The sequence below is a fragment of the Seriola aureovittata genome, chromosome 3, assembly GCF_021018895.1.
Source record: "Seriola aureovittata isolate HTS-2021-v1 ecotype China chromosome 3, ASM2101889v1, whole genome shotgun sequence".
NCBI classification, from domain to species: Eukaryota; Metazoa; Chordata; class Actinopteri; order Carangiformes; family Carangidae; genus Seriola; species Seriola aureovittata.
In genome coordinates this window covers 4,960,162-4,975,917 of record NC_079366.1, presented here as the reverse complement: position 1 = coordinate 4,975,917, position 15,756 = coordinate 4,960,162, and the positions used below count along the sequence as shown (strand labels likewise).

The 15,756-nt window shown below is 40.7% G+C and overlaps 1 protein-coding gene across 3 annotated transcripts in view; it reads left to right on the top strand.

Annotated features, from left to right (window-relative positions):
- The window catches only part of rptor (regulatory associated protein of MTOR, complex 1), a 183,136-nt gene that overhangs the window by 84,503 nt on the left and 82,877 nt on the right, over window positions 1-15,756 (top strand). For all 3 annotated transcript variants that reach the window (XM_056371167.1, XM_056371166.1, XM_056371165.1), the window contains exon 8: window positions 10,431-10,490. In XM_056371167.1, the coding sequence (XP_056227142.1) occupies window positions 10,431-10,490 (60 nt within the window). The remainder of the gene's footprint in view (window positions 1-10,430; window positions 10,491-15,756) is intronic.

Below are 15,756 nucleotides of genomic sequence, written 5' to 3'. Positions count from 1 at the left end.
ACCAATGTATTGTCATTAAGCGATGTTCAAGTTCCAGTAACTTTTTATCTTGCACCACGAGCAGGTGAAAGTTTTTCTTCTATCCAGTGCAGTTCTTCCACACCTACTAACTAAATGGATTGGGGCAAAACTTGGTGTTAGATTTGTCACCTCATCTAGATAAGAAAATAAGGAATAAAACTTAATTAATTTAAATTATTTCAAACACAACATCTTTGAAAGGCAGCTAACCGCCTGACCTTTATTCACAATTTTTCCATCTATGGTGTCAAATCCAAAATGCCTCCTCTCTGCCGCTCAGATGATACGGCATCACAATTATCTGTTCAGCACGACAAGCCAGTTAACGAACAAGAACAACCATCGCCTCATTTACCAAAAAGAGGACATGCAATATATCAAATGAATCGTACAAACATCCCCCGTTAAAGTACACTGTGAATTTTGAATTTGTTCATTCATTACTTTATTTTGCATGTTCAAACAGTAGTTCTAAATTCAAATGAAAATTGACGATCCTATTTGGACTGCCAGTCACGTTATTTATGGTGTATTGTAATCACTTTTGAAATCAACTGACTTTTTCTTTAGCGCTGCCAGCAGGTTGATATTTTTGGGTCAAAGTGAAATGTCTTGGCAGCTTCAGACACGCAATGAAATTCTGCAGATTCATGTTCCACTCAGGATGAATTCTTATTAGTCTGGTGAGGTCTTACGGTTTCATTCAAGAATTTCTTGAATTACACTTTGTTTTATGTCTAAATATCCACAAAACTAATGACATTCCCACTTATCTTAGCTGCACTCTATTATCAGCAAATGTTATAAGATGTCAACCTGCTAAACATCAGCATGTTATCATTGTCAGTTTAACATGCAAGCACACTCACTTTAGTATTTAGATCAAAGCGCCACTGTGCCAGCATCAAGCACAGCCTCCCAGAGCAGGTAGCCTGGCTGTAGACTCCTGTCAAAGAGCCCGATTTGGGCCCGCTCATGAAGAATAGAGGGATTATCTGGGAGAACCTTATCTATCATGTGAAGGTGCATCACCTGTGTAATTCAGTCCTTTAGGGAAGAAGCAGACAGCAGCGATGAATATCTGTGGAATGCAAAGCAGGCTGAGCCAACTCCTCAGCAAGTGCCTGCCTCCGTCTCTTCAATATTGCACCAATGCCACCAGCTCTTCACATGCTAACCATGGGGTGCTGTTTTTTCCTCCATGTATGTGAATAATCATGCATGCACTTACACACAGGCAGCTCATACATGCTGTTAATGCTGATGATGATGGCACATGTAAGTTTTTCAGCCTTGCTGCTCAGCTCTCACAGATACGATGGTGAGCTAAAGCAGCATCTCATTATCTTCTTCATGCATGTGCTATAAACAATGTGTGCGCCTTCGGGAGCAGGAACACAGATGAGATTTTAATGGAAATGTAACAGCGAGGGCTCACATGACCACATCCTGGTACGCACACACACATATACACACAGCTGTGTCTCAGCTTCTATATAGGTGGAATGAGGAAAATAAAGCACTCATAATTGGTATTTACTGCATTAACACACACCCCTACACACCCCACTGTGCTCTTGTTCTGGAGCCTTGGCTTTAATAACTGAATTGTAAATTGTTGACACACCCATCTTGCCACTTGATGTAGGGTGAACCACAGAGGAAACTGTTACATAACACTGCATATATCTGAGCTGACTAGTTCCTGGAGACCGTAGTTATTGAGCAAATTTAAATTTTTAAGATTTAAAAGATCAGGAGGAAGCTTTATGCTGCTGGTTCTGGTGGCTATAAGAGTCCATGCACTGGTAATCAGGCCAACAGCTGATAATACATTACCAGTTTAATTATTCTTCTGCCTTAATATAATCATTGCATTATTGTGTAGCTTTTAAAAATGATAAATGTCACTGCAGGTTCAGTGCTGCAGAAAGAAGACTTTTATCACACCGCTGTAGGGTCAAGGCTGGATTACAAACAGGGCAAAGACCAAAGACCCTCAAAACTATCACTACATGTCAGTTGGTCTTACACCCACACACTCGCTCTTTCTTATTCACCAATCTAATTCAACTTTGGTCACCTTGCTCGCTGTTTGTAATAATCCCTCAATTTCCTCCTAATCTCTGGCCAACATCTCGGAGTAGTTGCCATAACAACAAAATCTTACTTTGAGAGCTTTGTGCCTGTATTGAAAAGGAGTCAAGTCAAATTTTATTTTCTAGCCCTTTACTGCAAATCACAAATTTGCCTCAAGGGGCTGAAATGGTCCTGTGTCAAAATCTAAATTTTAGACAGATAGTATTAATTCAGCAGAGTCGTACTAGTGAGTCTTTTCTCCCAAACATTTTACAACTGCACGAAAACAAAAAAATTTAATAAATTTGATACAATGCCCGACATTAGTACAGGCAAATACTGAAGGTGCCATTTACAACATGCAGAGTGTACTGTGCTTAACAGGAATCTAGAGGCCAGAGGGTGTATACACACTGAACATGGGGAGCTATGTGCGGCATAATCTTTATGCTGAAGCCTATAAGAAAATTTTAAGCATTAATAAACAGCAAAAAAACACAGAGCATATAAAGGTTTGATAAGGATCCCTTGATTCAATTTCAAGAGAGTTGTGGGAAATCCATGGGCGGGACATTTTACAGTTGAGAAATAAACCTGTCGCTGCTCTCAGGTGGAAAAACTATTTAATGGAGACAATTTCCAAATCACAGCAAACAAACTTTTGGCTTTTCTGTACTGCAGTTTTGTGTTTTTGTGTTTCCCTGGGATGCAGCCACTGAATGAATGTGTGTGAATATAATGAGGTTACTTTCAGCATACACAATAATCTAACTAAATAGGTGACATCAGATGATTGTTATCTATCCAGATGAGTTCATTTTGAATATCAGGCTTACAGCTGTGATTCAGAAATTGTTCTTCTATCCCTGAAACATCACCACAGCTTGTGTCGTAGTGTCAACAGTTGTCTTATTATTCAGTGTAAGAGCCGCTCTATGATTTGTCTCTGGCTAACATCATAACTACAGTCTGTCTCTGTTCTGTCCAGCTGAAACAGAAACTTGTTAAAATTCACAAATTAAAAATGTAGTAGTTATATTGGATAGGAAATCACATATGTGAATTCTTTATGGTCGATTTCCATTTTAACTGAATTGTGTTGTAGGCGAGGTCAACATCTCTGTATGTTCAGGAAATTTATTTTAATTAGCATAATATGTCCAGTATAGCACTAGCACTTCACTTTGATATTCATTTGAAATGAAAGCAGTTATGTAGCATGATTCCACGCTGGTCAGGCAGGACCCCCTCTCTCCCCACATCTGTCTTATTAATGATCAAAAAGATCAAATTAACCATAATATATCGTCATTTGAAATGTAGCTTTGAAACGACCAGTTGTACTGGAGCTCAGGAGCCCACTGCCACTTAATGAGCAGCTTGTTATGAGCTTATGTAACAATGAGAAATGTGATAAGAGGCAGTTGAAATGCAAATATTCTTTTCTTACTCTGTCTTTTTTTTTATATTCTACTACAAAATTAATTTTACACATACAGACATTTACCATTATGAAGTGAAGACAGTCTTTCATTTCTGATTTGTTCAACAATTCTTATGTTGCGCTCATTTGTGACTGTTTCCCCCCTGCTGGAGAGATAGTCGACCAATCAGGGAGAATTAGGAAGATGTAGTCAGCAATGGCAACGAATTCCACTTGCAATCCAGAATCACAAAATATAAATATTTCAAACAGAAATTTCCCAAAGCGTTCCTGCAGGATAATCCACTTCTCCACTGTTCATATACTCCAAACAATCATCACTATGCCAACGCACCGCTCAATACTGAACTTCTGGTAGAGCTTCAGACCTAAGCTACAATGAAGAACTACGGAAACGTGAACCTGTTTTAAAAGCTGCAGTAGTAGGTTTAATGTGTTTTGACACCTCTGCTGTTGTCAAGTCAATTTTGTTGTACAATCTGTACAACACATGACACCATCTTTACTTAGACCCTCAGTAAGGATAGGAAACCCCCATCCCTAGAAAACCTTCTGTGGAAAAAAATCTACCTGGATCATAAAAACTCCTGAGGACGTGGAATGAGAACAGATGACAAATACAGGAGGGAAATCTCAAGATAACATTCACAAAGAAGGAGAAGAGACAAGATATGCTAAGAGAGGATGAAGCAGTTAATTGCAGAGAACGAGTCCTGGGCAAAGGACGGGGAGAGTGGGAGAAAGAAAAGAGGGCAGGACCCCTGATACTGAACAGGTTGATTATAGCGGCTGTCCTCTGCAGAGGAGCAACCTGCCAACTTTTCAGAGTCAACTTTCAAACCCGTGGCGAGGGAGTACTTGATGCATCAAAAACTTCTGGAATATTCCTTTAAGAAGACAAGTTCTGAGATTGTATTAGAGGTTCACACACTATTCCTAATCAGGTTTTTTTTAGCTGAAACCACAGGATCCTCAATGACACATGCAGCTGTTCTACCGTCCATTAGATTGAAACCTAAATATGCAGTGTATGATAATAGTGCTCATTAATGTGATGTAGCTACTGTTTATTATCATGTTAACAGGAAAACAGATGTGAAAAATGAGAGAACAATAAGAATCACAACTCTCCTTGATCACAAAATATGCAAACAAACTGTCTTTCTCATATCTATAGGTACGATGTTTCATACAACATATAGTCCAAAGTGTGAGATATCTCATGCTAATTGTCGGTCTGTGACGGAGCAGATTACATTAGAGATCACCCAGCAGCCCTTCCAGCTCATGACTGATAGAGACGGTGACTTGGGACAGGAAGGCTGATTGAAGGAGTAATGAGCTGTAGATCGGGCCCTGCAGGGACCAGAGGAGATGCTCTGCTCCTCCCGCTCCTCCCCCACCTATCCACCCTGGGAGCAGTATACTAGTTTCCTCACACAAGATCCACTTCATTTCCCTCCTCAAAGTTTAATATGTACAAGCGCACTCCTACCCTCTCTCAGCACCCACACACTCTCTCTCTCTTATTCACCAATCCAATTAAAGTTTGGCCACCTTGCTCTCTGTTTGTAATAATCCCCCAATTTCCTCTTCATCTCTGGCCTTCAGCCCTTCTGTACTTGTTCTCAACTTCTCTGTGTTCTCTTCATAGCAGGAGCATTTACTTCACCAGCCATAGATGTCTGAGTAGTTGTCATAACAACAAAAGCTTATTTTGAAAACAGTTTTCGCTCTTTTGCCACCAGTAGGTCAAAGTTGTCAAGTATTCAGTGAAATATTTCAACACCTACTGCATGGACTGGCACACACTTTAGTTGCTCCAGTACGTTGACAATTTTAGTTTGAGTAAAATGTCTTAACTCCGTTCCCCTCGGCCTCAGCTGTACTGTTCTGATTTACAAATGTTAGCGTGCTAATATGCTAAACTGCCATGGTGAAATTGGTATCATGATATCCACACGTTAACATTGTGATTGTGAGCATGTAAACATGTTAGCATGCTGATCTTAGCATTTAGCACTGCTGTACGTAAATACAGCTTACACAACCGTTACCATGGCTGAAGACCACTCGCTGTGTCTGAAATCACTCCCTCTTTGCTACATAATTAACTGTTTTATTATCCGGCGTTTTATTTGAATGTCCCAGTCTGAACTTAATGAACAGTATTGTTTCGTCAAATTTTTACACTGGAAAGTATTGCTAATAATCCCATGATGAAATTAGAGATGATGACACCTCACTCCTGCTCACCAACAAGTGAACTACTGAGTGTCTGTGATATACCGTCATGTGTAGTTAATGCATAAACAAGGGAGTGATTTCAGAGACTTAAAGAACCAAATGTGGCTGTTTGTGAAGAACAGAAAAATTCTTTTGGAGGACACAGAAGAATTACTACATTTACATTTTAGATTTACATGTACTTATTTGGCAGATGCTTTTATCCAAAGCGACTCACAAGTGAGGGACATCACTAAAGCCAGCAGGCAGATCTGAGGGTAATTCCGCAATACAGCCCTTTAGGGAAGAAGCAGGCAGCAGCGATGAATCTCTGTGGGATGCAAAGCAGGCTGAACCAATTCCTCTGCAAGTGTATGTTCCCATCTCTTCAGTGTTGCCGCCAGCTCTGCACGTGCTAACCCTGCCACTGGGCCGCTGCGGTTTCCTCCATGTCCTTTCCTCCATGTTTCTTGAGTCTGAGAAAAACATTCCTGAGTTAAACCCTCATCACGTCTGACTAACAGATGCTTTTTAGAATTACTTCCCAAACTTGTAATGACTGAGATGAGTTATTGTTTACGTTTGACAGAGTCTCTAGCATTCACACTATCCCTGACGTGATATTTCTTTGTTTGGATGGTGCTGTTGTTAACAAATCTGTAATTAGCATATAGTAGATTTAATGGATCATCCGGTTCAACGTCATTCAGCAGATATTTAACAAAGACCAGTGAGACCTCTCTTCCCAAAACTATTATTTGTAGGAATTGTAATGATTTGGATGGATGGTCACTGCTGAGCAGAGCTGCTGGACTGAAAGCAACAAGCTGCATGAGGTTGTACTATGCTGCAGTCACAGGGGTAAAGTGCAGCTGCTAGCTAGCTAGCTGTGTACCATAGACTTGCACTCCTTTTATACTTCAATTACATCTGCTTAGATCTTAATATCACACATTAGATAAAACATTCGATGCCACCGTGCCGGCATCAGCCGTGGCCAGGGGCGTTATGTTTTCATGTTGTCCGCCCATCCTATTCTTGTGAGCGTGATATCTCAGGAACGCCTGGAGGGAATTTCTTCAAATTTGATACACATGTTCATTTGTAGTCAAAGATGAATTGATATGAATTTGGTGGTCAAAGGTTAAAATCACTGAGACATTACAAATCATGTTTTTTTGCCATAATTCATACACTAATTATGACTAAATTTATCACAAATGTGTAATAGGATAAAATGATGGCGTGATGACATTTTGTATCCAAATGGTCGAAGGTCAACTTCACTCTGACATCATAATGTTCTGCAAAAACACTTCTGGCCATTATTCACTGCTGTAACTCAGGTGTGTCTAAACTTGAGGACCTGGCTGGGCATTAATGATAGATGCGCTTGACTGACTTTTAAGATCTGGTGATGCTAGGTCAGTTTTTACGGTGCTGGACAATGTCATAGCCTTGTTTATTCTGTGAATGATGATATAAGACTTCAGATTGTTTAAGGTGGAAGCTAGCAAGCTACAATTACTAGCTTCCCTGTCACCTCAACACTTATGTTAATGAGAGTCCAGGCGGAGTCAGGGAGTAACATATGGTTTGCTCTAATCACAGATGGGCTAGCAGCAAAAGAGCTAACATTATGAGGCCGTTGTGTGTTAGTGTTTAGTGCTTTGTGTTTAGTTAAAACCAAATATTCACGTCCCCAGGAGAGCACAAATTTAGGTTGCTCTATCACAGCAGAAATAAAAATAAAACTTAAATTTCTTCATTTTAGTATTTACAGTTTTTACGAAATTACCAAGTCAAATAAACACCAATGATATATATGCTGATTTATTCAAAAACATAAAGTAAAATTTCAGTTTTTATTGAATTATTTACTTCTGGTCTGTACGTCTCATTGCTAAGTAAGAAAACACATGCATATCGCTGTCGTGGATTCATAGTTTTTGTATAAGGAAAAATAAACAATAATCACAAGCAGAATAACTTTCTTCTGATCTCAGTGCAAAGAGAGAATGTTATAGTCTATTTTTCATCATTTGGCTTTTTCTGAGGCAGGTTGTGGATCAAAATCACCAGATACTGGTGTGACCAAACGCTGCCAAGACCTCTCATTTCCTCTCCTTCTTCTCCCTTCCTTATCTCTCCCTTCTTCTATCTTCCACGCCTGAGGGATCTTACATCTCTCTGCACAGGGGTTGGGTGGAAACACTCTCTCCCTGATGCAACCTCCTGCTATGTCTGCGCTCTGTTTACTTTGGCCCGTCTGTCGGTTTCTGCCAGACTCCATTTTTAGTTAATCATCTCTGTTTATGTCTGGGGATTCACCATTTCCCTTCTGCAGCAAACAGACAAAAACATAAACAAAATATTTAATCTGTGGTTCAATTGAAATTCCAAAGTGAATGTGGAGTGATCTTGGATTGTGTTGTATCGGGGAAAACAATGATTTACCTGTGTTCACGACAAGCAGCAAAGCTTTGGCACATACCAAAGCAGATTGTTTGCATTGTGGCTCGCATTCAAAAAGTTGCTGATCATTAAGACTTTAGAACAAGTTGTCCTGGTTGCATCCTACCTCCTCTTTGTTTCATGAGTGCCAGGCACACTCGGTGCCCATGCTGTACTTTAAAGAGACAGTAAGTCACACTGCTGCCATGTGGGATCTCATTATTCTCCAGCAGCAGGAAGAACCTCTGAATTCAAGTACCATAGCATACGTCACAGTCAGGGTGGATCATTCGTTGGATACAAATTCCCAATCCATGCATGACTTCTGTTGTGTTGGAATTTCCTCCAGGCTTGGTGGCGGCTTCAAGTGTTTTGTGGGATAGAAAGGAATCACTATTATTTGATAACCAATCATAGATCTTCGGTTGAATTTTAAGCTGAGTGAAGAGAGAAGCTTTGACCGTGTGATTTTAGTCTTACATCATTTTGTTTAAATCAATTTATATTTTTATACCAACTCGATTGAATGTTTTGTTATGTCACTTTTCCACATTAAATGTCTAAAAATGACTAGACCTCTGTTATATTTTTTTTAAGTTATGTTCTTACATTTTCCCAAATGTTTCCATCAATTCTCAGAAATTGAGAAATACTTGATTTTAATCATGGTAACGGTATGTGTCATTTGGTCGCTTGTTAATGATGTCATATCCTCTGTGTGCATGGGTCAGTGTTGTGGTTTCCTGCCAGTAACTCAAAATTGACTATTTTCTAGTTTTCAGCCACATACACTTTTTACACTTTGGTCAGTTGAAGGATTTTAGTCATCGGACATCTGGATCTTAAATGATCAGAGAAATAAGCAAAGCAAATGTTAGACAGCTCAGTTCTCAGCCGCTCCAAGACGTCGTTTTTTAAAGTGAAACAGGTTTTAATCCCCTGGTCCGTTTGTTATGGACAGGTGGATAACTCTGCAGACAATTCGGCTTCCTTTAAAAACTTCCTGAACGTCTTGCTCATAAGTTATCTGAGAAACAATCGAAACAAAGGTATGCGGCAGCCTCAGCTCGCAACCATTCCCTGATGTCTCGTGTCCACCGTACAGCATTGGTGTAATACTGACTTTTAATACGAAACTGCTTTATTCAGTGTTTTTATCAGTTATAATCTGTCTGTTTGATCTGGATGGATAATTCGGCTCTCAGTAAAACCTCCTGAACCACTGACACTGAGGGAATCCAAACGGGGAGAAGTTTACGGTAATGTTGGTGAAGACAACAACTCCCATGATCCCACGCTACTACAGGACATCACGTAATATCGTCTCTTGTGAATGTTTTCATTGAGAGACTCGTAGTGGAAGAAGTTAAATACTGTGCATTTTAAGTCTGTCATGACAAACAGTCTTGTAACTTCAAATGCTGGCTTAGGTAAATGTCCAACCTATGCTTCACTCTTTCAAACACTGTTTGCTTATTACATTGCTATTACTGGTCCCAGCACATGTTGTAGCCCCCACCTCCTCCTTCACCAGCAGGAGCAGCTAAAAGCAGAGTGAATATTGAACTGTCACATTCACCAGGTGGCCAGAAACATGCCTCCAAATGAATGCTAATGTGATTCATGTCTGCTGGATGTGTAAACTTTTTGCTTAAGTCTTCCTTTATTTAATGTCCCCTTCAGTTGATGTGTGACTAATTTGCACATGCATACACACACACACACACACACACACACACACACACACACACACACACACACACACACCTGCTCTCCTCCAGGTGTGTGATGACTTGCTGTGAGCTCAGTGCAGCGCTGTGCATCTGTCGCGCCTCTGAAAGCCGACCTGCTGTGACTTACAGCTGGCCCGACCTGTCACAGCTAACCACGCACAGTAAACAATAACCCCCATGCCAGACGTTTCAAAAATATGACGGCGCTTTCCGCTGCTTGCCCCCGCTCCCTTTGACTGTAACTCAGCCAAAATACACTTATCAAAGTGCTCAGTGGTTGTAATCTTTGAAGCTTTCGTTTTTCATTTGAGTGGTTTATCTGTTGATTGTCTCCCTTGTAGGTCATAAAATTTGTACTGTAGAGGCCAAACGTTTTTATAGCTCGGTATAGTCTGTGTGCACTTCTTGTTTTCCTTCCAACGCTCATCTGCAACTTTTCTCTGTCTGTGTTTTTTTTTTTTTTCTTTTTGCAGGTTTTGCATGCAGAAGAGCGCCAAGTTGGTGCCAGGGGTGACGTTAGACCTCATTGAGAAGTAAGTGCCACTCCACAGCAATCCAAAAAAAAAAAAAGAATAAAGATCTCTGTCACAGCTCTCCACCTCTTCCTGTCTCTCTCTCTAAAAAGGTTGCAGAGTGGAGAGATCATTATCCTGTTTTCTTCACGTCTGTCTCTCTCTATCTGTCCCTGTCTGTCTCTTTTGCTCTCTCCTTCTTATCGTCAGCCCTCTCTGTGTTGTTTTCCAGGTATAAGTCTTTGCCTTTGTTTCCCCTCACAGCCAAAGTGGCAGTAGTTTGGCAGATTTAAAGCTCCACATTTCTTCAATAAACCTCCGGGTGTCGAGCAACTGAGCGCAGAACATCTCTTGCTCTCAGGCACGCACTCTGATTGATATTAGCGCTCAATAAGGATGTCATATCCAAAGTTTTAGTAGTTTCACAGAACAATCAGCGGTGGATTTTCTGTTTTTTCCCTCCTTGTGTGCAGGGGAAAGTAAAACGACACTCATACACTAAGTTGGTTGAGGAGACTTGGTTTTGGAAGTAGTGAATAACTTAACAGTTTTATCAACAGAAAGAAATCATCCTGTCGTAAAGCACCGTGAGGTGTTGAAGTGTCTCAGCAGTCTTTTAATGATGTTTCTTACTTCTCGCAGTTTGTTTTCTAAAAGCGAATAATCGTTTTCTTCACATGGCTAAACTGTCATTTCAGCGTGCCACAGACAGCCACACACAAGCTAAGTGCATGGGCACACACACACACGCACACACACACGCACGCACAGTGCCTGCACATCTGTATCTTCCACTAGACTTTAATTAGTTTTTGGCTGAAGGTTTGTGCAGAGACACAGCCAGCTTATCCATTGTCCTGTGTGTCCTGGAGAGCTGTGTGTGTGTGTGCGTGTGTTTGTGTGCAAGTGTGTGTGCATGTGTGTGTTTGTGGTGCGTTTGTGGTGCTTCAGACTGTAGCTAGCAGGAGCTGTCCCACAATGACGCACTTTTTTCCTTTGTGTTCAAATGTAATGTTTTTATGAGCTTTACTATGGAGAGAATCCTCAGCTCAGTTGAGTAAACAGAAGTGTTTTGATAGAGCTGTATATCCTGAAGTGGTCGTTTATATTTACTTCGCTTGCACAGAGAGGCCAGGGCTCCATTTGAAAAGGACTTATAATGGACTTTTTTTTTGTTGTTTTTCAATTTTTTTTTGTATATTTTATCTTGTTTTCTGATCCACTACCATTTTTTTTTAAGTTATTTTTTTGGGCTTTTGTGCCTTTAATGGACAGGACAGTAGAGAGACAGGAAATGGGGAAGCAGAGAGAGGGGGAATGACACACAGGAAAGGTCTGTTGCGGGAGTCGAACCGGGGGCCAGCTGCAGCGAGGGCTGCAGCCTCTATATATGGGGCGCCTGCGTAACCCACTGCGCTACGCGACGCTCCTGATCCACTACCATTTTAATCTGATCCTGATGATTTTTTTTTGTTGTTTCCTCTTATTGTCTTGATAAAATCATGCTAATGTACTGTACATTACCCCCACACTAATTCCATCAGTGCAACATTATAGTTAGTCCATTCTCTCCATTCTCCTCCCCAAAATCCAGCCACTTCTACTTTGCTGGTTTTTTTCATTTGCTGGAAAGCTGCTGTCAACGAAAGCCAACACTTCGTGTACAGGTGTTACACCTAAACATCTGGCCAGCTTTTAATTTGAAACACATATAGGAAGTGTTGCGTTTAATTGAAAGTGATTGGAAAAACTGCAAAGAAGAAGCGATTGAAATGAATTAGTAAATGAAGAGCAGCAGATTGGTGAGCATGATGTGACTCTGCTTTTTGTATTTTGATTGAATTAGTGCTGTGAAAATGTACATACACCACATGAGTCATCAGCACAGCTAATCTCCCCTCACTGTTTTTGACTTAGCTTTTTTTTTTTAAAGTATATTTTTTTGGGCTTTTGTGCCTTTATTGGACAGGATAGTGGAGAGAGACAGGAAATGGGGAGGCAGAGAGAGGGGGAATGACATGCAGTAAAGGCCGTCCGATGCGGGACTCGAACCGGGGCCAACTGCAGCGAGGACCGTAGCCTCTACACGTGGGGCGCCTGCTTAGACCACTACGCCACACGACGCCCCCTTGACTTAGCTTTTATCATAGACCAGCATTTATGTGCTCATGCTACATGAATTATTTGACATTTTGAATATTGGCTTTCTTTTGAACATTTGCAGGTATTTTGGTTTTATCTTTTCTATCTTGACCTCACTCATTCCTTTTTTCTGTCTTAGTCACTCAGATTAATCGCTCGCTGATGTTTTCGACTCCAGCTGTTTTGCCATCCATCAATTGCCCATTCTCCAACGACTGCAGGTCATATTTGGATGAACACACTGCCTATTTATTTCTTCATTTGTCAAATGTAATATCTCAGAAACCACTTCCAGAATAAGTGTTGCATCTACCCATTGCTGGGTAATTGGCCAAAGGCAAAAGCAATGCATATTTGGTGGTTAGTTTACATGTTCACTGTCAGCTTGTTTCCCATGTTATACAAGACTAATAAGGATAATCCATAATTCTAACATGTTTTTCCCCTTTCTACATCTTATTTATCACTGTGATTCCTTCTTTTAATTGAATTAACTTTAACTGTTCATCTTTTTTACTTGCTTGCAGTTTTTCTTTCATCTTTTTATTTTTACACACCATTCCCCCCTATTCCTTTCCCTCTTCTCTCCAGTGAATGAGAATTACGCAGGAAATGCCCTAGTATTGTACGTATAGCTACTGCCAAGTGACTCCCAAGGCAGGATGGGAAACCACTAGAGTGATGACGAACACCTTTGAAGAAATAAGCCCTTTTTTCCATTTGTATTTCACTCTTCCTTCTCAACTGCACCAGCATCAGTTGAAGCTCTCCATTCACACTTGAGCTCTCATGTCCTCTTCGTCTTTTATGACGTTCTTCACTGGAATAAAGAGCGGGCTCCTGTGGAGAGGGGAAAAGTCATTTTTGACCTGATGGCTGTAAGGAGAGTTTCAGCACCCACAAACGTCACACCAGTTTACGTCAGAGACGGTTTCACCTGATTTCATTCTCCTTTTAGACGTGTGTTAAACACTGAACAGAAACATCAAAGACTTTGACTGAGGTTTCAGTCGGTGTGCTACAGGAAAATGAAATTCAAAATTATTTCTTTTAAAGACAAACAAACTGTCATCTGAACACAAAGCTACAGTCACTGACCTAATCATGTGTGTGGCTTGAATGAAGTCAGCTCTAAAGCAACACACGCTAAAGAACCACTCACCCACTATATTGTGGGTTTGATCCCCGCACCAGCCTTTCAGTATGTACGGCCACGACCAGCACAAAGAAAAACACTTTTCCTTCAAAGAAAAGAATCCCTTCAGGCTGCAGGGTGAACCGTTCACACACAGGCTGTTCACCTATGTTTTAGAGGATCCTGTGCTCTTTGTGTTAGCTGTCTGCTTCAGACATGTACACTCCAGGATTGTATACTAATGGCAAGTCAGTAAGGTTAAGAGAAAGAGTTCTCACTGTGGAAAAATGCTGACCTTTTCTCTATTAGTGGATATGCTCTGCTGAAATTGGATTTGAGATGTTGTCAGTTCCAAACAATATTGAAAAACAGTAGTAATATATCAAACTCATGAGATACATGACCTTGAATTGATGTGCAAGCATAGCGATATTATGGAGTTCATATGGGCAAAAAAGAAATGGTAAGATTAGAAATGTTCACAACTTGAATATTAACAACTTGAAATTAAAGTACAAATTAAAAGGGTAAAGAAAAATGTAATTCACTAAAATGTAAGAATTAGTTGTTAAGAGAAAAGTGATATTAATGACACAGAGAGGCCTTCCCTTTCAGTCTTGTTGTTTCAGCAGACCCAAGAGCTTTTCCTTTTTAATCAGCAGGGGGATGGTGGGATCTCTGATGCTTAAGTTGCTGTTTTGGTTCATTGCACGTCCAACCTGTTGTTCACACGGCTAAGTGTTGACTCAGCTGATCCCTCAGAGTTAAATAATGGATTTTCTCAGGGCTCATAAAAGAAAAATGACTCGAAAACTCATTTGCCATCTCACCTCTCTGTGCTGCGATGCTGGGCCAGCTGTATGACCAAAGTCAGGGGCCCGAGTTTTTCAACATTTTTCAAATGGTGCTTCATCAAAACAGGAAATATCATAGAAACTGTTTTCGTGACTGAAAGCAGCATTTATCAACATATTTTTCTAACTATGAATTGATTATGTATAATGTATAAAAGGTTGCTCATAGGTATAAACCCACAAAGAGATACCACCCACCGCTGCAGTTCCCTTCAGCTCAGTAGTGTTTAAGCCTCTTTCAGTTCATTGTTTTGATTCTCTGGGCCACAAACTCTGATCTCATCGAAGTGATAGTTCGGGTTATTTGATGTGGGGTTGTGTGAGGTACTTAACTTCAGTCAGTTTGTTACTTGCAGTCGATTTGGATCATCGCCCTCTCAGTTTAGAGAAGCAGCAGGAGCACCAGCACAGAAGCTGAGCGATGTGCAGCTGTGAACGAGGCCATCCGCAAAGACATGTTTTAGCCACTTTTAGAAAATGCCCACAGAAAAAATATCATTTGAGGTGTACGCTTTATTTTGAATATATTCACCACTTTATCTTGCCGTCAAACAGCACTTTCCTTTGGAAACAACAGATTGTGAACCGTTGAACTCCCATATTCTTACACTGTATTACTCTGCTGATCAGCTGTTTGAGTCAGAAGAGCTAAACGTAGGTGCGCTTATGCGTAGTTATACAGTGCTCCCAGCTGCTTCTCCAAACTAGGAGCACACTGATCTGAATCTACTGGAGGTAATACACCGGCTCAATCCCAGTGTCCTCCCTCACAGACTCACAGACTTGGAGGCGTGTTCCCGGTAACTTCATGAGGGCTTGGGACTGTCCCACTGTCAAACCATCGAGGTCATGAGGGCTCTGTAGCAGACATTTTCAGCCCTTTTATGTACACTTTTCAAGTCCACATTTCTGCAGATTTTGCCTGAGGGAATTACCCAAAGGTCTTAGCGTTGTGACATTAAACATGGGGTTGCCATGGTTATCACGCGACGCCCGGAAGCGTAAAAAACAGCAAACAATGGCCATAAAACATGAGAAATAATAAGATAGAAGAAGATCAGTAAACTAACAAGCATGAAAGGAACAAACCCTAATGTTATCATTAGAAGAGTAAAGACAGTATATGACTGTATCAACACAGAGCTCACTGTCATTC